The sequence below is a fragment of the Sceloporus undulatus genome, chromosome 3 (assembly GCF_019175285.1).
Source record: "Sceloporus undulatus isolate JIND9_A2432 ecotype Alabama chromosome 3, SceUnd_v1.1, whole genome shotgun sequence".
NCBI classification, from domain to species: Eukaryota; Metazoa; Chordata; class Lepidosauria; order Squamata; family Phrynosomatidae; genus Sceloporus; species Sceloporus undulatus.
The window spans coordinates 86,457,385-86,483,565 of record NC_056524.1 but is presented as its reverse complement, the minus strand read 5'-3'; the positions used below and the strand labels follow the sequence as shown (position 1 = coordinate 86,483,565).

Sequence of the window (26,181 nt, the reverse complement as noted above, 5' to 3'; positions counted from 1 at the left end):
GTGGAAAAACTGAGGCAGGATTTCCAAGAAAGAAAAAAGGGAGGAAAAGGAAGCTTCCCAAAAGCCTCTTTGGACAAATCTGGACCCACTCCTCATCCCTTGAAAACGCTGAGTGCTGAGGGAAGCTTTCCCCCACTTTGGTTGCGTCCGCACTGGAGGAAGAATAACCCGGTTTGATAGCACTTTAAATGCTCTGGCTCCATGTTCTAGAATTCTGGGCATGGAAGTCTGTTGTGGCTCCCACAACAGACTCCCATGCCCAGAATTCCAGAGCTTGGAGCCAGAGCATTTAAAGTGCTATCAAACCGGGTTATTCTTCCTCCAGTGCGGACGCATCCTGTACCCTCCCATTCATCCTCTCTTAAGGCTGATGTGATGTTGCTTTGTAAGGGGAATAAGCAGGAATGGCTCCTCCCAAGCAGACACAACAGACATTTCCCTGCCTCCCAAGAACCCTCTCTCACCTGAGTCCGGGGTCTGGAGAGAGAGAGCGAGAGCCCTCCTTGGCCTTCCTCCTCCTGCTCCTTGGAGACCCCAAAGAAGGTCTCCCTCCTCCTCCTCCTCCTCCTGAGGGGAACCTGCTGAAGGCGCAGCTGAGCAGCTCATGCCACTGCCTCCAAGGCAGAGGAGGAGGAGGAGGAGGAGGAAGGCGGGAAGAAGCAGCAGCAGCAGGAGAGAGGAGGGAAAAGCTGGCCAGCCCCACCGAGAGGCCCTGCTGCCAGGGCCTGGGAATGTGTGGGCGGAGGTGGGGAAGGGGCCAAGGGGTGTTCCCCCACAACAACCTCCAGAAAGGCGGGAAGCACAAGAGAAAGGCATCTGGAGTGGGGGGGGAGGGACAGGGTCCCCTTCTTCTCCCTTTCAGATGGAGTCTTAGCATGGCTAAGCACCAGGGGTTCACCTTCAGAGGAGAGTGGTTTCAAGCTCTTCTTGTGGAGTGTCTCCCACATGTTTTTTTCCCCTTGGAGGTCCTCCTGCCTTTCCTGGTGCCTCCTCCTCCTCCTCTGTGGGCCCCCTGTCCAGGGAGGACTAGCAAAGCCATGTTGGCTTTGCAGCCTGAGGAGATTGGCCAGAGGGCCTCCTTTTCAGCCTTCTGTCCAGGAAGAATCCCAAAACGCCCTCCACTTGGAGCAAGGCGAAGAAGCAGGGATTCAGATTCATAGGAGGGTTTTTTAGCTTCTATTTATTAATAACGTCCTACCTGAGCCGGGTAGCCAGAGGTCCTCCTTTTTCCCAGGACCTGTCCTCCAGCCTTCAGTCCAGGAAGGATCCCAAAACATCCTCCATTTGGAGCAAGGCGAAGAAGCAGGGATTGACATATATAGGGGTGTTTGGAGCTTTGATTTGGCCAGGTCCTCCATTCTCCAGTGACTTGTCCTCTTTGTTGGTTATGATATCTGCTCACCCTGCCCAGAGAGGACTAGGAAAGCCACCGAAGTTTTGCAACCAGAGGTCCAGGACATGTCCTATATTTCATCTGTCCTGGAATGATACCAAAATGTCCTCCATTTGGAGCATGGCTAAGGACTTTATCACACGGGAGGAATTTCTCTTAATTTCGAATGAAAAGAAAGTGGGGCCAGAACGCATCTACATGAATTCGCTAGTTCAGCAAATTTACGTGAATCTGAATTGCGTTCAAACTGGCTTCCCATTGCCCAAAAATAGCTTGCCATTGCCCAAAATTGCGTGTGGTAGTTTATCACACAATAACGTGAAACCCCATGATTGCGTTGCAGGGTGGCCAGAGGTCCAGGACATGCCCTACATTTCATTTGTCCAGGAGGAATCCCAAAACGTCCTCCTTCTGGAGCAGGGCTAAGAAGCATGAATTTATATTTATCGGAGCGTTTGTAAGCATTGGTTTCGGTCACGTCCTCCATTTTTCTTGAAGGGGCCTACAATTTGCAGTGCCTTGTCCTCCTTGGCAGTGAGGACCTCTGGTCACCTTGTCTCTTAGGTAGTAGAGGAACCACAAGATCTGGAAGGCCCCAGTTTCCCTACTCTTCTTTGGAAGGGGAATGGAAGGCTAATGTTGCCAAGAATGGAAGGCCAATGTTTCTGTGTAGGAAACCACTAAGAAGTAATTATTGCAAGGGAAAGCCCCAGTTCTGTCACTTCCAAGGAGACATCTTCCCTTTTTGGAGTTTATCAGATGGGACGGGAGGCTCTCAATTCGAAAATTCATGCAATTACGTGATTACTTATCACACCTTAAATTCGCTGTAATGGCCTCCCCGAACGCGACCCAGATTCCGTGCAAAGTAAGCCATCACATCGGCAGATTCTTAATTGCGAATTGGCACCCTTGTGCATGCTCAGTGAGACTCCAGATGACTGGAGCATAGCATATTTAGGTGAGTGAGAGGGAGCAACCAAGGAACCCCACAATTTACAAAAGAGGTTGGGGGGGGGCGGGAAGAATGAAAGAACATGCTCTATTCGTTTTAAAACGAGCATATATTCACTCTTGTCACGTTAAAACGTGAATATAATGGTTATCCAATAACTCCCGGTCCATTAGCAGGCAGCAGCCCCTCCCCCCCACTCCCCAGCAATGCTGAAGGACAAGCGGAAGCAAAATTGAAGCGGAATTGCAATGTGGTTTCATGGGAAAACCCCCCTCCCAGATTGGGGGGGGGGGGATGAAACCAGGACCTAAGGAGACATGCACATTACGCCAGACAACAGCACACTGAGTGCAAAGTTGCCTAGGAATAAGGTTTGTGACTTTGCTAGTTCACCAAATTTACTTAACTGTGGATTGACATGTGATTGTGTTCGGAGTGCGTTCGGACTGCCAGAGGTCACATGTGGTAACCTTTCGTGCAATAACATGAATACGCATGATTCCATTCAGGATGACACTGGCTTATACTTCCAATTTCAGTCATGTGATATCGTCCTGGGTTTATTTCCCCTTGGATCCACTCTTAAGCGGCAACCAGGGGCTTCCATGGGGCCAGTGAATCTGTTCTTGTTTTAGCTCAAGGAGCTGTCCAAGCTGCTGAACCTATAGCTCCTTTTAAGTTTCTCAACAAAATGTGGCCCTGAAGCAGATTCACTGCCTCACTGACATGGAAGCCAATAGCACCATTTTTATTTGATTTCTATGCTGCTCCCAAGAAAGGGACCCAAGGACCCAAAAAAACCCCACTTTAAAAATTTATTACAATAAAACAAAATATCACATAAAAACAATATAAAATTACCAACATTAAAACCACAATAAAAACCATGATACCCACCCCATATAACAAATAGCCCATATATATATAAAAAAGTCATCCCATGCTTACTCATTAAATGCTTAAATAAAATGTTTGAGCAGGTTGAGTTTCTTATTGCTTTCCGTGCATCAAAATTTGAGAGCTTCTTTCTATGCTGGGGCGAGGAAGATACAGTCCCCCCCCCCCCCAAAAAAAGTGTTCCTTCCATTACATTCTGGATTATGCACCCAGTTTATCTATCTGAAGGATGCTAGTAGACTGGATGAAATGCAATAAAGTAGTATGCCTTTTGGAAATTAACCTGTGCTTTTGTGTTGCTTATCCTGATAGATAAGCATATCCACGGATTCTATATCTACAGGGTCAACCATCCATGGCCTGAAAAATATTTTAAAAATATATACATTTCAAAAAGCAAAGGGACACCATTTTACTATGCCATTGTATATAATGGGACTTGAGTATCCACAGATGTTGGTACCCACAGGGGCTCCTGGAACTAAACCCCAGCAGATACCAAGGGCCCACTGTATATTTAAAGGCAGGCTATGGGATAATTTCAGTTATTAAATAGATCTCTTTTTAGCCTCAGAATGAACAAAATGGAAACAGTATTGTGAGAGCTATAGCTTCCAAGCTACTGGAAGACTCTGACAAATGACTTCGACAGGGATCTGCCAGTGCTGTATGCAACGATATGCACGGTATGTTAAAGTACAACATCTATTAAATCAATCCACATCATTAATTTAAGGTCTATTATTTATACTATTTGAAATTCTGATTACATATTATAAAATGTAATTGATTGTTGTTGTTGTTGTTGTGTGCACATATATTTATAATGCTTATATAATTATATGTATATTATGAGAGTGAGTGTGATGTAGTGGTTTGAGTGGTTTGATTACTTCGGAGACCAGGATTCAGTTCCCCATTTTGGCCATGGAAACTCACTAGATGACCGTGGGTGGCTTTCAACCCCAGAAAACCATATGATAGGTTTGCCTTAGGGTCTCTATAAGTAGGAAATGACTGCAAGGCACAAAACAACAACAATCAATCAATTATATTATATTGCAGTCCACATTCATTCAAAGCATTTTAAAAAATTTCTCTTGAATCTGAGAATGAATAATCTTTAAGTAAAAAGTACTAGTTGGTATGAAATACAGCTGAAAACTCATCATATATAAGAATAACTGAACCCTGTGTGAGTCTATGTAACTTGTCTTTAAGAGGAGTTTGATACAGTTTTCTTGTTCACTGTGCCTCTTTGCTTTCTTACCCAGCCTGGCCTATTATTATTATCCATTCTACTATTAAAGCTTTGTTATTTTTCTGGATGCTATAGTCCTATGCACCTGAGAGAAATCCCTTTTGAACACAATGAAACTTTCTCTTGGGTATGTATATATAGGATTTGCGTTTTAAATCATTTGTATGCCCTCCTAATTCCTGAAAGAAAGGTTAGCCTCCTGGCAGAGCTGTCACACATGTGTGTTCTGTGGTTTACAAGTAAGTTAAAGAAACCATAGCAACCTGTGTTTGTGTCTGTGCATACATGTATACATTTCCTAATCTCTTTTAAGATTTGTTCTGGGAGAGCTGGGTGAACTGCAGGTGAAGTCTTTTTAAGAATAAGTTACAAAGATGGAAAAATTATATAAAAGTTTTATGTTTTGTTTTGTTTTTAAGTGAGGGGACAGAATTCTATTGTATTCCCTAACTCTAATTTCTTTGATTTTCCCAGATGAAATGCAAAGCAGTAATGATCAAACAAGCTCCATGGGATACTTTGGAGTAAACCATCAAGGACAAAGAAGTAAGGCTGGCCAGTTCAAATTTCTACAGTATATTCCTGGTGATCCTAAAAATTCCAGACCCTTCACCATTTTAGTCACCCTCCTTTGGACACGCTAAAGACCCTTGTAAAACTACAAATGCCAGGATTCCTTAGGATGGAGCTACAGCATTTAAAGTGGTGTCAAAATGTATTATTTCTACAGTGTAGATGCATCCTAAGATCTCTTTGTTCAACTTAAATTTCAAGGCATTTGATGAATGAGGCTGCTCAAGACTTGGCAGTAATACTAAACTGCTTGATAAATTAACCTCTTCAAACTTTCCACTTGCAGCCTTATCATCTATTGTGTTGGGGTAGATGAAGAGGAATAGATCAATAAATGACCACAATAGTCATTTACTGTTGCATGACAAGTGTGAAAATAAGCTCTTATAAGCTAATGCAGCATGCAGGTTTGCAGAGGGCTTCAAGCAATCCAAAAAGCACTAAGATGAAACCCCAGCAATTCCGGGTCTACATAGTGAATTCATCTTTCTACCTCCGGTGCAGCCACAAACTTCCTCTTTGACATTAACCACAGTTTATTATTACACTGAAAAGCAATAGTGTGGTAAGCAAATTGCCAAAGGTAGACAGGCCATACCATCATCCCACCCATGCTTTGCTGCCATGGAATTAACCAGCACACTACCAAATACTGGAAATGGAAGTACAGGAACAATAATCTATGTGGGTAGGCAATTTGGCATGAAAACAAGGTAGCACTCCCTGTGTATTTCATTATCAAGTAAATCAATGTGTATTACCATCACAGTTTCAAACAAAAATCTGGTGCTTCCCATGCTGTGGGACACACTCAGGACCTCGTTTTCTGTGCAGGTCAGCATGTTGATGATCTGGGTGTGGAGGAAATTTCAGTAGTTCTCTAGTTGTGGATAGATCAATATCTAATGGAATTTAGACTCACTGAAACTCAAAGCCTCTGCGGGGGGGGGGGGGGGGGGGGGGAGATTAAGATGGTCTGCCCAAGGAGGTTTATCGGTGTAGAAAGATTCCTGATAATTCTTGGGGAGTTTCATGTTGCTTTGGCAGGTGATCCTGTTGAAGCCTTGGCTGATCTCTGTAATAGAGACATGGCCAGAGCAATCTCCTAAGTATCTCCACCCACGGAATGGAACCAAGCAAGCACCTTTTATACCAAGGAGCTAATGCTGATAAAACTAGTGGGACAGAGACTACAGTGACAATGATTAAAGACACAGAGTGAGTCTGACCAAACACGGGCTAGAGCTCATTGGAAAGTCTATGCTGTGGCAGTGGTGGCAGCAAAGAAATCCTTCTTCACTGCAACCATTGCACTGTCACCATTTCAGTGTCACCCAGTGGTGCCATTTTGAGTGGGCAGGGGCCTTTTACATTCTGTCCTGCAAGAGGAGTATACAAACCACTCAGTAGCCCATTGCAAAGAGTTTGTATAACACTTTGCGGATAAAATCGCTTGGATCCACTCTGACTTGTATGCTATAGCTGATACAGGCCTGGTGACCCATGTTACTGGCTGTGTTTCAATGTGTGCATCCTGAGGACATGGACAGAATCCTTGGAGAGATGAGAGCTACCATGTGCATACTGGACCCATGCCCATCTTGGCTGTTGAAAGCAGCTAGAGGAGAACTGGCCAATTGGGTAAGAGAAGTAGTGAATGCCTCATTATAGCTAGGCAGGCTCCCAGCTTGTCTAAAAGAAGTTGTGGTGAGGCCACTACTGAAAAAAAATATCATCTCTAGATTCCATCAGTTTGGAGAACTATTGGCTAGTCTCAAATATGCCCTTTTTGGACAAGGTACTGGAGCGTGTGGTGGCTTCCCAGTTCCAGCGTACTGGACAGGGAGAGGTTGTCCCTGTTGGTTCTGCTGGACCTCTCAGTGGCTTTAAGTAACCACGACATTCCTCTGGGTCACATCTCTGGGATGGGGATTGGAGGCACTGTCTTACAGTGTCTTTCTTGGAGGGGTCAACCTAGAAGATTGTACTGGAGGATGCCTGTTCAATACACTGGCCACTGAGCCCAGGTTTGTCCCTCATGCTGTTCAAACTCTACATGAAACTGCTGGGAGAGGTAATCTGGAGTATTGGGGTGTGGTGTCACCAGCATGCAGATGACACCCAATTTATCTGTCTTTTCCATCTGTTCCCAAAGAAGCTGCCTTTAAACCAATGTCCGCTGTCTTTTCTGGATTGGATGAGTGTGAACAATCTGAAACTTAATCCAGACAAGACAGAGATGCTCCTGGTCTGTCAAAAGGCAGATCAGAGAAAGGGATTCAGCTTGTGTTGGATGGGGTTACACTCTCCCTGAAATCTCAGCTTGGATGTGCTCCCAGATTTGGATTTAAGCCTGGATACTCAGGTGTCAGCTGTGGCCAGAAGTGCATTTGCACAATTAAAACTAGTGCACCATCTAGACTCGTTCATTGAGAAGTTGCATCTGGCTAAGGAGACACATGCCTTGATTATATCCTATTTGGTCTATTGTAATGCACTCTACATGAGGCTGCCCTTGGAAACTGTTCAGAAACTGCAGTGGGTCTAAAATGTTGCAACCAAACTGTTGACTGGAGCTGGCTACAGGGATCATGTCACTCCCCTGCTGAAACAGCTGCACTGGCTACCAGTCCGTTTCTGGGCAGAATTCAAGGTGCTGATTTTGACCTTTAATGCCCCGAACAGCTTGGAACCAGATTACCTAAAGGACTGTATCTCCCTATAAAAGCCAGTTTGAGTGCTAAAATTGGCAGAAGAGGGCTTTCTCTGAGTCCCACCACCTTCACAGGCATTTAACCCTCTTGTACTGTGATTTAAAAAACCAACAACCCCGCACAGTGTGAATTGCTAGTTATTTTCTAATCTCCATAAGGATTCTTGTACAGTATGACATATAAAAATGCACTATGTTCAAAGGAATGTGTGCTTGCAGAATCAGATGTATTCCACTCAATTACACACAGTCAGAAACACAACAGAAAAAAACCTTCAGATCATATGTGTTTAGATAACTTGTTTTTGTATTTGTATTTTTTAATATTTGTATTTGTCCCTTTCTTCCCATCTATTTTCCTTCAAAAAAAATTGTTTACCTTTGGCTGTCTATAGTTTCATTTTTATGCAGCACCCTATAATTAATGATGCTTTATAAAATAATAATAAAAACCACAGCAATATCACAGTCCATCCTGAGGAGTTTAAAAAAAATTATACCATTATATGTTACATAGTTGGATTCTTTTTAGGAAACTTCAAAGATTTTCACATGGGGGTGTAAATGTTATAATAGTGTTAGTATATTGGAATTGGCAAGAACTATATAAAAACGATTTCAAAAACTTACTTTTCACACGCGGAATGCAATAACACTTCATTGACAATTCAAGAATGGAAAAAAGCACATTTGTTTTCCACATGTCAACAGCCTTTAGTGTTTGCTAAACAGGTCATTAAAAATACTTAAATAAATAATAATAATGGCCTCTATTCTGAAAAACAAAAACAAAATGTTTACCTACATTTATTTGTTTTGCTGGAATTCATGACCTTCAAAAGACATTTTGATGTAATTGAGAGGGGGTTAAAACCTAGTTAATCTCTCGCGGTTTACTTAACCCTCTTGTGTGACACAGAAAGCGTTTCAGCCAAACTGCACTCAGGGAATAGCTGGATGGAATGGAATGGTGAAATGTCTGTATATTGTCATGGAATTGTACTTGCTTTTCAGACATTCTGCAAATGCACAAACAAATCGCATTCGCCAAGCTATTCACGCTTTTAAAGCATTAATGGCTTATTCCACTAGCACAACACTTCAATGATGTTTCAAGAATGATAGGAGGATGATGTTGTATGGAAATCTTTTCCCCAATCGTGCAAGAATGATGATATAAATACATTTCCTTAACGCTTTTTTCTCTGTGTGAAAATGTCCTTCGTAAAGTCAGACCATGGGTTCATCTAGCTTGGTCTATACCTGGTGTCTCCCAGTTGTTATGGACTACAAATTCCATCTTTCTCAAGCATCATGAACACTGAAAATTGTATTTCATCACATCTGAAGAGCACCAAGTTGCAGAAGGCTGGTCTACACTGACTGACAGTCACTCTCCAGGTTTTCAGTCTTTCCTCTGACAAGCTAAAAACTGTTTTGTTATTCACAGATTAATTACCAGGAAAATAACACTTCAGTTGTAACTCCAGCCAACCTTCATAACTAAATAAGCATTTAAATTATTATTATTATTATTATTATTATTATTATTATTATCCTTTATTTATGAAGCGCTGTAAATTTACACAGCGCTGTACATACAATCTTTTAGTTAGACGATTCCCTGCCCTCGGGCTTACAATCTAAAAAGACAAGACACAGAAGGAGAAGGGAGTGGTGGAGGGAAAGGGTAAGAGGTCCAGCAGTTCCTCTCTGCCTCCGAGGCCTGGACCAAGGCAGATGGACTGGAGGGAGGGCTTGGCTTCAAAATGGAAGGTTAATCATTTTCCAGGGAAAATACATACTCTCAAGTAGGATAATGCATATACAGTACATAGCAATACAGGAAATGGTTCAATAAACAGGCACCACAAGAACATCAAATAGTAAGCGACAATTATGCAATGCCTGGGAAGGCTTTTCTGAACAGGATGGTTTTCAACTCCGTTTTGAAGCTGGTTAAAGAAGTGATGGCTCTTGCTTGTGGGGGAAGAAGGTTCCAGGAGTGAGGGACAGCGAGTGAAAAGGGGCGAATCCGAGATGGGGCAGAGGAAATCTTGGGCTGGGACAGCAGACCTTGACTACCAGAACGGAGGGCCCGAGTGGAAAGGTGAGGAGAAAGAAGGTCTGATAAGTACGGAGGGGCCAGTCCATGGAGGGTTTTAAACGTGGACAGCAGGAGCTTATACTGAATGCAGAAAGGGAGGGGGAGCCAGTGAAGGGATGCCAACACAGGAGAGATGTGGTCAGAGCGGTGGGTGGAAGTGATAATGCGTGCAGCTGAATGCTGGACAGAGATTAAAGGACGGAGGTGAGAAAAAGGAAGCCCAGCCAGGAGGACATTACAGTAATCAAGTCATGAGATCACTAGGGCATGAACCAGGATCTTGGCAGTAGAGGCGGAGAGATATGGTCGGATTTTGGCAATATTGTACAAAAAGAATCTACAAGCCTTGGCTGTGGTCTGAATCTGAGGGATACACGACAGAGAAGAATCAAAGATAAAACCAAGACTGCGGGCTTGCTGGACTGGTTGAATAGAAATGTCCACAGAGACAGAAAAGGAGTGTTGAAGGGTGGGCTTAGGAGGAAATACAAGATGCTCCGTCTTGGACATGTTGAGCTTCAAACGCCGATGGCACATCCACTGTGAGACTATCTATATTTATATTCTGTTCTGAAAGTTTTGTTGAAAATATGAATTACAGCTAGCCCTCCATATCCATGGATTTCTTATCAATGGATCCAACTATACATGGCTTGAAAAATATTCAAACAAATATAAATTCTAAAAAGCAAAGCTTGATTTTGCCATTTTATTTAAGAGACACCATTTTACTATACCATTGTATTTAATGAGATGTGTACATTCATGGATTTTGGAATCCACAGGAGATCTTGGAACCTAAAACCAGTGGGTACCAAGGGCCGACTGTACACTCTTTTGCTGAAAACCTTAAAACCTCCACTGACTTGGACACTGCAACTGGTACAGTCCCAGTGGATGTAATTTCATTGCTGTTTTGTTCAACAGTAATAGCTAAAGAATGTAGACAACAATGATTTTCACAGCGGCACTTACCATGAATTAAGCACCGGTAAAGCGCCAGTAAAATGTCCCTAAAGCATGAGGGTGTGCAAGCTGGTCATGCTTCTGAAATGTCAGTTAAGCATCCCCTTGCCTCTACCATCCTTGAATCATTTGCAGGGCAGCTATTTCCTATTAACGGTAACTTTGTGTTAATAAGAAATGGTTGCTCTGCGAACAATTCAAGGATGGTAGAGGCAAGGAGATACTTCACTGACATTTCAGAAGTGTGACTGCCTTTCACACCCTTGCATTTCAGGGACATTTTACCAGCACTTTACTGGCGCTTAACCCGTGGTAAGCGCCAGTGTGAAAATCTTCATTATCCTTGGAGAGGTGAATTCCATATGAGTGCTACGTCCCTGTCCTTTCTCACAAGAGAAGGAGAATTGCTGACTGAAGAAAGGGAATGGTAAATGCTACTCTTCAAAAGGTAAGATTCTATTGTGGCTAAAAGGCAGCTGTAAGACCTTTGTTTTTAAAAGGCCATCCTTGAATTCTACCACACTAGATAGTGTGGTAGAATTCAAGGAGGGCCTTTTAAATTCTACCACACTAGATAATTTCTGAGCTGCCTCCAATGTCCAGTTTGGAGGGGCAAGCTCCTGAGGTGTTTTCTGGTCTTTCAGTTCCAGAGACTCTTGATTATCTAAACCAGGGGTAGGCAACCTTTTTGAGCCAGGGGCCGGGTTGCTGTCCCTAAGACAACTGGGGGGCCGAAGCCAAAAAATAAATGATTAAATAATTTTTTAAAAATTAATTAAATAAATAAACCGGGACAAATGTAGGAAAAAATTTTTCAAATGGAGGACACTTTTTTAAAAAATGGAGGACACGCAAAAAAAATTGCTGATTTTTAAAAAAATGTTAATATAAATGCATGTTTCGGAGGCTTCTATAGACAATTGCCCCCCTTGCCCGCCGCTTGCCCCCCTTGCCCGCCTCCTGATAGGCCAAAGGCCCCACGCCCTCACGCGAGAGGCCAAAGGCTCTGGCGGCAATCGGCGGCAGGACCGGGCTGGGGCCGGTCCCAAGGCCTTGCCGGGCCGCATCCGGCCCATGGGCCGCAGGTTGCCTACCCCTGATCTAGACTCTTTTCAATTTACTTCAGGCATGATGGAGATATCTTTTATTGTCTTGGTGTTCAATATACACCAGGAACTAAACAGGGGAAGAAAGCAATTTACACTACGTTGGTGAGAAACCTATACCAGGAATTGAGGTCTGCCAAATCTCTTTCAATCATGCTATTCTACTGGACCACCTCTGTGGGATAGGACTTGGAGCACTGTTTTGCAGTAGCTTTAGTCCCTCCTAGAAGGACAGAGTAAAATGGTGCTGAAGGATTCCTTGACCTATGGGGTCCCTCTGTCTTCTCTCCAAAATATGAAATTACTGAGGAAAAGTTGCCAGATAATGGAGGTTTTGTGTCACTTCCATGAAAGCAGTGTAATTCTAAACCAGCATCTGGTGCCAGTAATAGACTGACTGGATGAGGTAAACATATTGAAGCTTAATCCAGATGAGACAGAGATTTCCTGGTTCTGTTGAAAAGCAATCAGGGTAAGTCAACCTGTGCAGAAAGGAGTTTCAGCATACCTGAAGACAAAGGTATGCAATTTGGTTTGCAACTTCTGGATTCAAGCCTGAACATGAATTCCCATGGCTCAGCAGTGGTCAGGAATGCAATTGCACAGTGGCATCTAGTATCATGAGGTCCCACAAAAGTCTACCCATGCTTTGAGATCTGTGGGACAAGTCCGTCTCTCCCTTCTGCTACCTTCAGAGGTACGTCATATGCAGATACATAAGAAGGTCTACTTAGTGGCTGTTTTCAGAGTATAGAACTCCCTTCCAGGGGAAGGGCTAGCTTCCTTTTACTGACAAGTAAAAACCTTCTCTTCAGACAGGCCTACAGCAGCTGACTAACAGTTACAGTTAGGGATTTTAGATGGATGTGCTAGACTTTTAATATTTTAATTCATATTTATTATTAGTGTAGAGCTTCAAGCTTTTTTAATTTATTTAATTTATTTTAATTATTTTAATTTAATTCTATTTTAACAGTGTGGTTCATTTTATTTGTATTTTAGTATGCATAAATCATTACATATTTACTAGACTTTAAAAAATTATATTGAAGGCTGTCTGAGCATTTGTATCCTAAAAGTATAAATTATATAAATCAATCAACAGCTACCCATTCACTACTCCCTCCCAACCCACAATGCAGCTTTATCTGAGCCTGACCTCAAAGGGATAGAAGAAATACGCACAGCTCCACCATGCCTAGCCCCAGAGGCAGATGAATGGTCCTCCCTGCATTCTTCCTGCCATTGCCTTGGCCTTGGAAGGAGAGAAAAACCAGCAGTATCCACTGGACTTGATCCCTTTCCTGATTGCTATTCCCTTTTCCTTTTGTGTCACGTTTCTTTAGACTGTAAGACTGAGGGCAGGGAACTGTTAAATTAACAATTTATAAGCTGCTTTGAAAGCATTGCTGAAGAGCAGGATATACATTAAAAAATAAAAATAAATAACCTCAGGAAACTTTACAGATGTCTTCTCACTATGGGATCCTCAATTTCTGTGAGTTCTTTACTGCAGTCTATCATTATTTGGTGCATTTACAATGTAGAAATAATGCAGTCTGACACCACTTAAAGGTCTATAGTTCTATCATATGGAATTCTGGCATTTATAATTTTACAAGGTCATTAGCCTTCTCTGCCAAAGAGTGCTACAAATCCCAGGTTTCTGTAGGATGGAACCATGGTAGTTAAAGTGGTATCAAATTGCACTACTTCTACAATGTAGATGCACTTTTTCCTGCCTCTAGTCCTGTGTTGTTTTTTTTAAGTGTCACTGATAGCAGGAGCAATTCTGGTTTTGAACCTCCTTCAGAACTCTACAGGAGAACACTTCTAATGCAGTGGTTCTCAAACTCTGCTCCTCTATGTGTTTGGGACTTCAGCCTCCAGAAGCCCCAGCAATCAAAGGGGTGGTGTCAAGCCACCCCTTTGGGGCTGTCTATTTTGGCCCTTAATTAAATATATTGATGGGCAACTGTTCCATATTCACGGTCACTGCTTAGTCATGACTGTGACTGTATTGCCATGATTGTAACTTCCCCATCTCCAACCTACTTTACAGCCGTCAGCTGCATGGGCAATTCTGCTGATGCTTGGCACATGGGTGATTGACATTTCCATCAGGTTTAGTGGGTCAGGCCAGGAGATGTTACTTATACTTAACTAAGTAGCTCATGTAGAATACTGCCTGTTACTCTTTGAGCAAGCAGCACGTACAATGAGGATTAATAAAGTAGAACAATAGTAGTAAAATATTTTGGCAGGTATGCTACAAGTCAAGTCCAAACTATGAGAAAAGGCCATTAATGCCACAACTACTCATCTCTGAGTCTAGGACAAGCTCCAGATTCTATGCACACACACTCATCTGAGACCCTGCATCACATAAGTCAGGAGGGGGGAAATTCTGGAAGAGTATAAAGCCTGGGCAAAAGATATATATATATATATATATATATATATATATAATCAGCAGAATACTTACTAAACATTTGGTCAACTGTCTAGGGGCTTTAGGAGTGCTGTGGTGATGCCTACACAATTCCAGTCCATATCTTTTGCCTGCTCCAAAACATATACAACTATGGGTTTATGACCACTGGCCTACCTCCACAGGGATCATAGAGTAAGGGTTGGGAATGGGTGGCTTGCAAGTCATACTCAATGCCAGGCAAAACATTTTAATGTTTGAATTTTAATCTTAGAACGGTTTAATTCCTTTTTAAGGGGTGTGTGTGTATATATTTGTATTATTGTTATCTCTGTACATCTGTATTATTTTAATTGTTGGTAGCTGCTTTGATTGTTTCTTACAAATAAGAGGGATATAGATAAAAGTGTTATTATTTATTATTATTTTTAACCATTGTGTGGACCCTGAATCTCCTTCAGGAGACCTCCAAAGCCCCCAACTTCCCCACTTTTTTAAAATAAAAAATTGTCTGAACATCCAGCCAAAAATGTCCCCAAACAACAATAAAAATTTGGCAGTTTTTGTACCTCAGCCCTTCTACCCCAACTAGTGCAGAAGAGCTTTTAAAATCAGCAATTTGTAAGGCAATTCTCAGAACCACAGTGACATGATGTTATTTCTGCCTGTGTCTGGAACAATGGTGTGGCCCACGGTGAAGGTGGAATACACCTGGCAACTGTATTGGTGGCTCACCTGGTAATTTTTAAAAATGTCATTTAGGATGGACACCTTGCAGTTGCATATTTGTTACACCAAGCTGCCACTTGTAAATGTTTCATGTTTTCTTCTCTTTAATTAAAAGCCATGTATTCTCGTCTTTCAATACAGTAGATTCTTTTCACTTTTAAAATTCTATCCTGTGTCACCTCCTTCACTACTATTTTTGCTAAGGTTACCAAGATTTCCCCCAACAGATCACAGATTCCACAAAAGCCAGGAAAAGAAATAAGGCAAGAGAATGTTGCTCAGGAAGTTAAAAGATCTGAAGAAACATTGCTGATAAAATTATACATACAGTATTAACACCTCAGGTAGACTGTTGTTGCTGTTGTCTGACAAAAAGAGAAGTTTAAAGCAGTGGACAAAGGCCCAAATCCTTTTGGTGGCTTACATTTAAGTTTTCCATATTCCATTTATTCAAATTTGGGCATTTAATTTGAATGTCATGTAAATTATTTTAATTATGCATATTATTTTAATTTGTATTCTAACTATGTGAATTCAGTACATTAATTGTTGCATTTTTTATACCACTGTGTTTTCAACCTTGGTTACCACCACCACCCCACCGCACCCCACCCAGTAACCTCTGTTAAAACCATTGTTCTAACAGTAGCATTTATAATGCTGAAACAGGAACCCAAGTTCAAATTTCTGCTTGGCTGTGGAATTTACCGTATGACTTTGGGCTACCACAGTCTCTCAGTAATGCTACTTTATGGGTGATTTGTAGGATTTATAGGGAGAGTGTAACTATGCAAAGAGAACATGCAGATTTCTAATGCAATGAGAAGGAAACTATGAGTGCAGACAATAAAAAAGAAGTGGGTAGTAATTCTGCCATTGCTAGTGTAATGTATCTTCTTGTTTATTAATGCCACAGATTCCTGCTAGCTATGCCACAAGTAGGCTGACTATATAATTGTTATGACAGAACATAGTACTTACAAGAATTCTTGATAAAGTCATTCCTTGCTATCTGTGGGGGATCTGTTCTGGACCTTCCCCAATAGCAAAAAAGCAGGACCTTAAGTCTCATTCTTTTCAATGGGCACATATGTACGCTTGCAGCTGTGTGTGCAGCCACATGCTTGTGTGCCCATTGAAAAAGCCAGGGCTAGCTCTTCGCAGAAGCTCAGATCCACTGATGGCAAGTCCATAGTTGGCATCACCATGCTGTACTAGCAATAGCATTTACATTTATGTACTGCTTAATAGTGAAGTCAGCACTCTCTAAACAGTTTACAATCTGTACTAGTACTCTGAAACAAATACCAACTGATAAAGTGATATGCAGTGGAGTACTGGGCAATCACAATGTGGAGGGGTAAAGTGAGCAATGTCCCTTGAATTAAAAGCCAGTTCCCAAGAAGAAGAAGAAATCCATGCTTTCCAAGACAAAAGATAAAATGTAGTAATTTCTCTTGGCTGCAGAAAAATAATTCTCTAGAACTGGGCAGTAGCCAGTCAAATGACTGGAGTTAATCCAGCATTAGTTTCTCATCAGAGTCTAGATTTTGAAAGTGAGCATTTTCATACAGCATATTTCTCTGTGGGGGACACCTCTGCATGAAGTGATAAAGATTTCCTAGAATCACAACTATTCTATGTCTAAATCCAAATACTTTTTTGAACTACAACTCCCAGAAACTGTGTCTAAAAAGTCTCATTCTGAATGCCATGAAACCTTATGTAAAAATGTACAATTTGCAAATATCATAGGTTGTAAATGGAAGGCTTCAAAGGTTTTCCAGAAAGTACCAAAATAATATCAAAATAAGTTCAATAAGTTTTATTATATAAAACACATTGGCTATGGAGTGTCCAAAAAGGTCTACCATTATAAAAATGTATTTTCCCTTATTTGACACACTAAAACACATAGAACTCAGAAGGCCATCAAACTGAGTGATTGTCAAATTTGTCAGAAAATCATTTGCTTTCTAAAATGATGTGCTGATTCTAGGTTGTCATTACTGTTTCAGTATTTAGCAAATGAATGAACAGAATGACGGTCTGTTATCTTCAGTACACCCAGGAGGAGGATGTGGTGTAGTGGAATGATGATGTAGTCGCATCAGATATTCTGTGCTATGAATATTTTTGGATGTTATTTGTTTATTTAAAGTTATTAGGTAGGCTGCCTTTAAGTGCAGAGCCATCCAAGGGCAGCATGCAAGATAAAAACAAAAAGTGCTATAGATGTTCAATAATAATAAAACAGTTGTTTCCAATAAAATGGTTCAAGAACTAAAGAAAAGCTAGTGAAAACTGAAGAGCCTGTCTATAGAACGTTCTTAAAGAGGTGCAAAGAAGAGGCTTTGAGAGTTGACTAATGCCATTTAGGTGACCGTAGGTCAATCATTCTCTCTTAAACCTATGCTACTGAGTTGTTGTGAGGATAAAAAGGGGTGGGGGACAGTATTATTGCCTGCGTTTCTGGAGGGAGAGAAGGATGGTAGTATGACAACAGCAGCAGCAACAACAACAACAACAACAAACCTTGCAATAACAGCAAAGGTGCAAAACATAATGTAGGAAACAAAGATGAGTATGTTTCATTCCCTTTAAACAGGGTGGTACCTCATCTCTTCCTGAAGCCAAGATTTTATTTAGTCCAGGGGTCACCTGTGTTCAGTTTCAGATTATCTTTTTAATAGCAGGACATGTAAAAAAAAAAAGTACCCCAAAAATGCTTCTGCACTCACAGAGTCATTTTTTCCTTGTCAGTGAGCAATCAATGACTTGTCACCCTCTATCTGGCTTTGAGGCAAAGCTTTCATTTAAGGTCAGATGATTCCTAGAAGGTTTGACCCTTACCATTTTATATAACTGGATGAATTGGAGTTGTTTTATTTGTTTTATATGGCACCCCTTCCACAAGCTTCAAAGTATTAAGAAGATGGGCTGTAACAAATACAGATAAAATCAAATAAAATATAGATTACTAATAAACAAAGGCTCATTGAAACACCATTAAAAGAAGAAATGGAGCAGCAAAAGGTAGATGAATATAATCATAAATACGGCACTGGAAGAAAACTCTTGAACTGAAGGTCACTAAAACTGAGTCCATTTAATAAGCAAAGGTCTTCTTTCAAGAAAATGTCTCTACATTGTTGTGGAAGACCATCTGGGACGGGGCGAGGTAGATCTCTCTGTAGAGCAGGGAATTGCATAGTCTGGGTGTGACCATTGAAAAGGCCCTCTCTCTGGTCCCAGTCAAATGCAATTTTGGACAACATAAGAGGGACTATGCTGAGTTCATGACTTCAGTTTAAGTGATAACAGTCATTTAACCATATTTAACATATTCATCATACACATGAGATTATCAAGTGTGAATCTGCCTGCAGCATGCCTGTCTGATATGATTTTTGAACAGAACCTCATTCAATGCAGAAACTATCCAACATGTTGCCAAACAGAAAGGTCCCTGCAAAATTAATTCACATAGCATATTACAGAATGTGAATGAACTGTAACTGGCAGAGAAGACCTCCAGAATTGTAGAATTACCATGTAATCATTCTTGAAAAAGTAAGAACACTTTGTCAAATAGAGTGGAACACATTACATAATAGCTAATATTGTAATAGCTACATATCATCTCGACAGCTTGCCGTCCATTTTTGTAAGAAACATTGGCATATAAATGCTTCCACATCTAGGATTGCCAGGAGTTCACTGACTCACACACATATTCAGTTACCTTTGGGGGGGAAATAGATTTTTAAAGCATGAAGAGAAATGGAGGAGAAAATTAGAAAAAAAGAAAGAAGGGAAAGAGGCAGGGAAGGAAGGAAAGGGAAACACATATGATACGAACAAGAGCTAGGCATAGGTATTAAGGCTAACCATAAGCTAGCCATATTTCCAAAGATAATTTTTATTGAAGTTGATATCTATAAAATACATATTCGTGTGTAGATAAAGCAGTAAAATATCTTGACCGTTAAACAATAGTTGGTGATTATCTTTCCTACCCTGGAGTATAAGTATTTTTGCAACAGAAAAAATATCCAGAATCCAACAAAGCTGATTCTTAGTTAAATTGCATATTCACAGGAATATAATTTAAATGAACAAGTACATCTACCGATGACAAAGGATTTTCTTACACAAATTAATTTGCTTAACACATTCAACCAAAAAGTAGTAAGCATTAAACATATCTGGAGAACCAGTGTGGTGTAGTAGTTTGAGCATTGGACTATGACTCTGGAGACCAGAGCTTGAATCCCTGCTCAGACATGAAAACCCACTGGGTGACCTTGGGCAAGTCACACTTTCACAGCCTCAAAGGAAGGTAGAGCAAATCTTGTTAAAAATAACCCATGATAGGTTTGCCTGAGTATTTGCATAAGATCTAAACGATTTGAAGGCACACAACAACAACATTGAACATGCCCTCATTTATATGCTACAAGGAAGCATTATGAGCATTATATTGCCAACGTTTAGGCCCAATGGGATCCAATTCACTTGAAGCATCCATTTTTGCTGAACCTAATATAGATTTAGTTCTAGAGAGATTTTAGCTAGGACAATTTTCCATTGCTTAACTTGCAGTGGACAAGCTGCTTCTTTATTTTGCTCAGCTCTTGTTAACATCAAACAGTGCTTTCCAACAAACATTTATAAAGCAAACTTGTTTTTTGAGAATATGAATAACATTTCTAACACAGCAGGGGTGACTGAAAAACTCAGAACTGACTGTCCATATACAGATACTAAAAGATGTTGAAATTGTAAATGTTGCCTAAGTGTTTGTGGGGGTTACTGATAAGTAGACTGCAATATTGAAAATGGCAAAAATAAAAATATAAATCTGGACCAAGCAACTGATCAAAACCATAAATCACACAATCAGTCCATTTCTAAATGGGTTCTCTTTCAATCCTCAAAATTAGGATTGTCCCATGATGCAGTTAATTTATCATGACTATATGGATCAAATTGTGCCTAACAGGACAATGTATGCCAAACCACCCAGATAGGGAGCACCATCCCTTTCTCCCTGAATGAACTGAACCTAAGCTCATCCATCCTAAAAGAGGTGACAAGTACACTGTTTCCAAGATTGCTCAAGAAGCATTGTCTGAATTGGGTCATATTTGCCAGTTATTTGTATGTATGATTTTCACCTTCTGAAAATGACAGTTGTGTTCCTTTGACAGATGCAGTGCTAATATAAATTTCTTTAAAATGGTGGCTGCCATCCTATTCAGCAGTCACGAGACTCTAAACTGAAGTTATAATCTCATAATTCCTGGGGATTCGTGTTTTACGGTTGTTAACAACCAAACATGACTGCCAGAACCTTTCAGCTTGGAAGCACCCAGCCAAAGGGTTTCTGAAGCACTGCAGATCAGTGCTAGGAAATGACACCTGCAACACTTTCCCAGTCGTGGGGTTCATTGAGCCAAGCAGTTATGGCAGGACCTCAAAAGATATCTCCATTTGCCTCTTCTCAGTATGCCCAGCAACAGGGAGAACTGTCATGTACTGTCTGATCTTCGTTCAGAAATCCAAGCCTCAGTGAGAAAACAGGAAACTTTATAAAAACAAAAATTGTGCACAGCATAGCATGTGTTAGGACTAAAGCATTTCAATTACACATTATATTAAAAGCACAAAGCAATTCAAAATTTTTTGCATGCTCAGACCCATTTTTTCCCAAACTAAAGCATCCTTTCCCAGGGACTGCCCATTGTCTCTCTCTGTACCAGGCATTCCATGGAACGGACCTTGACTGCTTGCAATGCAATATTTCCTTCCCTTCACAAACTGCCCATACCCAACTCCAGAAAATAGGAACCCTTCACCCACAACAGCAAAGTTAAGACACATTCCATCATTCAAATATACACAGCAAAGCAAGTACAGCATAACAACTAGCAAGCATGGCAGGAACTCTGAGGGACAACCGATCCTGATAAGAGCACTGCAGGCTTCATTTCCTAGCACCCTGATCTGCAGCACCTAGATACTTTCCATTCAGGTGCTGCCAGGCTGAAAAGGAAGGGTTTTGGAGGGGGCCATCATCAGGTGTAACTATAACAATAGAGCTTCATTGCTGTGGTTGCAGGATTTCTTCCGGTTTGTGATTTTCTGAAAGTAAACTAGACTTGCATTTATTTCAGCTTACAAATTTTACTTCAACTCTGGTGCTGGGATAGCATCCAAATGTATCTCATACTTGAGGCAGCAGATCAGTTTAGGAGCCCAGGACAGGTTGTTTGGCACAGGCAGCTGTGATCTCCATCAGAAGAGAACATTCCGAGAGTTCATAAGGAACATCTAGGAGGCTGGCACTGGTGCCCTTTCAGCATCTCCTGCTGGAGCGCATTGCCCTCCCTTTCCCTGATAGTAGGATTAATCCAAGTCTTCAGCATGAGATGTTAATCACAGCTGAAAGCAACAACAAACCCCCACCTATAATTGGTCTGGTGATGGTCATGCCTCAGGGGAATTGTAAGTTCTAGCAGCGTGAAACCAAGTACTCTCAGTCTATACAACATTATCAGTACAGATTAGGTAGAGAAATAAATGTCAGAAGTCAGGTCATCATCCCCAACGTTACATTCATTTAACACAAGTAATTCCATTACATATAGTATGAAGAGTATGACTCCCCCTATTACAAGTTAGCACTTTTTGGACAAGGTCTGCTTTAAGTGGTGGTCAATGACTACCCACCAGGCAGTGAATCCATTCCAGTTTATGTCTAACATTTTAAGGACTATGCAAGGTGGTGAACTTTATCGATAAAGAGTTTCAACATCTCAAATGCTTCCTTTCACGTTCAATATAAAACTCAGAGTAGATTCATCACTCCACAACACAGAAGCCAATGTGGCTTGGAACCCTAGTACAACTGTGGGTGTGCAGTCTTTAACTTCAGTGCTACTGAAAATGGAACCAGACCTAGCTATATCTGTAGAAAATTTCCTCTAACACAGAGTGAGTCAGTTAGCTGATGGTGTCAGTATAGTTCACATAAATTCAATGAAATGAAGTAAAACTGAGCATTCCTTTTGAAAGACTTATGTTAGATAATGACCGAATAGTTTAAGAATGCCCCCAGAATCATATAATCTCCGGTATAAGTATCATGTATAATCTGTATCATGTATAATAAATAGAGGCCAACTCAAAACATTCTCATGTCTGGAGGTGGGGCTTTGTTTATTTATATTTATTTCATTGGTATGTCACCTTCTCTGGGTTGAGGCTCCAAGGTGACTCACAAAAGGAACCTATAAACTACAATAAAGTTTTTTTTAAAGATAGTTTTAAATCTTTACATTAAAATAGTACAAAATTATTCAAAACATTAAAAGTAAGTCTCTGTGTCTCTGTGTGGATTTATATAGGGCACATACTCCAAAATAATAATAAGAAAATAAAATAATAATATAAGCCTCCTGGCACAGTTACATATTAAAGCCTGTCTAAACATAAACGTTTTTACCTTTAGCAGAAAAGAAAGCACAGAGAGGCCAGCCTAACCTGTGGAAGGGAGTTCCCGAGGGTGGAAGCAGCTACTGGAGAGGCTATCTCTCATTTTCCCACCAAGAGCACCTTTGGTGAGACCAAGGGAAAGCTTCCCCTAAAGATCTTAAGAGTTCTGGGAGTTAGTATAGCGAATACGGTCTTTCAGATACTTTGAACCTAGACTGTGTAGGCTTTAATGTCATGACCAGCACTTTGAATTCTCTGGAAACCAACCAGTGAAGCTGTTTTAACAAGGAATTGCTAGCATATCGTAACACCTGTCAAGATAGAATTTTAGGGTCTAGACTTTAGTGTTAAAAAGAAAGAATGACAACTCCCCTTTTCACTGGCATCTAGGAAAGATTTCAGCCTCAAAATGAAGACATTTCTACAAGGTTACTGCCAATAGACTGCAATATTCAATGCAACCACCAAAGTGTTGAAAGGTTGACATCATCCAAAGACCAGTGGATGGTACAGCCAAATAGAAATGAAGTGTGGAGGGGAGTAAGGGTTGCCAAAAGCAGTTGGTAGCTACAGAAGACAGCACCTGAGATCTCAAAGTCTTGGATGCTTCTGGTTACAATACTTCATAGCATAGTAGTTTATAGACACTTTGTAAACATTTGATTACCAAACATTTTTCAAGTAGTTTGTAACTTGGCGATAAATATCCATATAGGGTGGAACTTGGCAAGTAACTTTCACCCGTGAACACTCAGCAATTCGAAGTTTCAGTTTTTAAAGACCAATTGCAATTAATTCAGATCTAATAAGTCCTAAATCTGGTTTGCTATAATATAGTTTTTAATCTTATGGTTAGATATAAATGCTACGTAAATAATGCTATGAGTCCTTCGAACATCTATGAAATCCAACTACTTATGTGGGTGGACAGCAATTTCAATGATAAACTTTGGTGTGATTGCCACATATACTCCTATAGATACCCATTCTGTTGTCTCTTGTCACAGTGCTATGAACTAGATGCTATCCAGAGCTTGGAAGATCACTTTTTAAAAGTAACTTGTTCCCATTGCTCATACTACTTGTTGCAATATGAAGTAATAAAATATATAATAATAAAATAATAATAATAATAATAATAATTTATATCCCACCTCTCAATTGGATCAAAGCACCTTACAACATTAAGACAGCTTTACAATACATTAAAATTCAAAAATAATATTAATACATTAAAACCCTAACTACTCAAAGACCCACCCCACCTCAAAATTTAAAAGACATTCAAGACAAATGCCAATATCCAAAATCAAGCAGATGGGCCATTGATGGAGCAGTCAAGTTAATCTGGGAAGGCCTGGTGGAAGAGAATCTGTCTTGACCACCTTGAACTGGGTTCAATTTCCTACTCATAGCCATTAGAGCCCTCTGGGTGCTGGAGCAGTCACATTTTCTCACCCTAAAGCAATGCCAAACCACCTCTGAACATTATGGCCAAGAAAACCCCAGGATACTTTACCTTAGGGTCGCCATAAGGCGGAAGTGATTTGAAAGCACACAACACAACAAAAACTGGTATATTTAATAGGAAAGAACTTGCAAAACCATCTCTAAGTAATCCTTGCCTAAGAAAACCCTATGAAACTTCATAGGGTCACCATAAGTCAAAAGGTGACTTGAATCATGTTCATGTGAACACACACACAAACTATTAACCTTGTGTACTCTACGCCATTGCTTTTCTGCTTCTTTCGGCTACGTTTACAGATAGAAAACAAAGAACTGATAAATAATACCATAAACTCAAAATTTCCTGTTCAAATAAGCTCCTAAAAAGTATCATTTGAAAGTAGCTAGAAACCATTGTTCTACATAGTGAAAGTACTGTAGTTCCTTTTAACTCATTAGCTATTTTTAAAAACAGTTGACTCCCTGAGTGTTATTACCTCCAAAATAACTGGTAACAGTAACTATGTTACTCACAACTTATTATTTCAAGCTCTGGTGGTACCCGTGCTTACGTTACTTGCGCTTCTGCTTCGGCCTTTCTATTTTGGTACATAGATTACCAAAAGGGCAATCAAACTTACTGTTGACTCATTGCCACTTTTAAGGATGGTACCCCAGTCCTGATGGAAATATAGGATACTAAGAGATCTGTGTAATTTATTCAGAGCATGAAGGTTGGTTTTCAAAGGTAATTCATTACTCGTTAAGAGTGTTTAAAATGTAACAGTTACATTACTCATTACACGCTTGTTATCTTCTATACTGCTTGTAATTTTTGAGGCAAAAGCCCTGAGAATTGCTAAGAGAATAATATAAAACTTTAAAGTCCTGTTAGAAAAATAATCTAAAAATGACCTTTAAAAATAACTTTTGAAAATATCCAGAAAGACGTTACTCCTTACACAAGGAAAACAATTTTACTCTTACATATTTCATTGTTTTAAGATATGACTTGGCTTTGTACACGTGGTCAGAATACTCGGAGGCACCCCAGAGTTTCTGCCCCCATCCCACGTGCCCTGACCTCCCCGGATGCCTGGCCCTCTGTTACGTTACTGCCTAGCTGTCTTAACACATCCTGCTGAGCCCCTGACACATAGGCCACCGGCATGGATCATTCATTTCTGAGGTCAGAATGAGGCACCCAGTGACAGAGCTGACTTCAGTATATGATTCCACAGCAGCGCTGGACACACTGGGCAGCTCGGAAGGTTACCTAGGAAGATCTGGAGGAAGATTACAGGAAGATCTGGAACCCTCTGTTTCCCATCCTCTGTGGCTGCCTCCACAGGTGACTGCTGAGCTGCCCAGTGTGTCCCTACTGCTGTGGATCACTTGTTCTGAAGTCAGGTGCCCAGCGATGTCTCTGGCACCTCATCTGATCTCAGAATAAGTGATCCATGGTGGCGTACATGCCCTGAAATAGTTCAGAAAAATTTAGGAGATCTTCCATCCCCTGCCCCCCCCAAAAAAATCTAGGTAAAGCTAGTCCAAAAAAGTAACTTTTTTCAAGCCTGATCTTGGATACCTTCCAGTTTATCCAAGATGGATTTGGGAGAACTAACCTCAGCTTTAATTCCGTGTGACTCATTTCATTTCAGGCAGAAAGCCTAAATATAATGCTCCTGGCATTTTAAAAGAATAATACTTTACACTGTATACTGTTCTCTCATCTGTCTTCCTCGGGCCATTCTTCTACAGCAATCTGCAGAGATAATACACAGCATCCAAAAGCTCCAGAGGGTGCATCCCATGACTTTAGCATGCCAAAGGGGATTCTGGAACGTTCTCCTTTGAACAGCAGAACTCAGTTCCATGCAAAACCAAAACTGTCTTTGAAACTCTACCTTCTCTGTCAAAGGGGATTTCCACTGTTTTGGCAATGTCAAAATCTTCCTGTGTGACAATAGAGTATGTCACTCCTTGAGATCAGCTGTACAGTAAATACCCAGGACAAATTTCAAATTAAAATTACTTCCCATCCTAGGATTTCATTTTCACGACAGTCACTGCCTCGGAAAAGAAAATATCTGATTGTTTT

General features: G+C 40.7%; 1 protein-coding gene across 2 annotated transcripts in view; it reads right to left on the bottom strand.

Moving 5' to 3' along the window:
- Positions 1-25,806, bottom strand: part of ADGRG2 (adhesion G protein-coupled receptor G2) — a 97,704-nt gene extending 71,898 nt beyond the window's left edge. The window contains exon 1 of one of the 2 annotated variants that reach the window (XM_042460773.1): positions 25,706-25,806. In XM_042460773.1, coding sequence (XP_042316707.1) covers positions 25,706-25,731 — 26 coding nt within the window. In that variant the 5' untranslated portion in view covers positions 25,732-25,806. Of the gene's footprint in view, positions 1-464; positions 495-25,705 lie in introns of those variants that run through there. The other variant, XM_042460775.1, reaches the window with a different exon arrangement.
- Between the last annotated feature and the right edge of the window lie 375 nt (positions 25,807-26,181).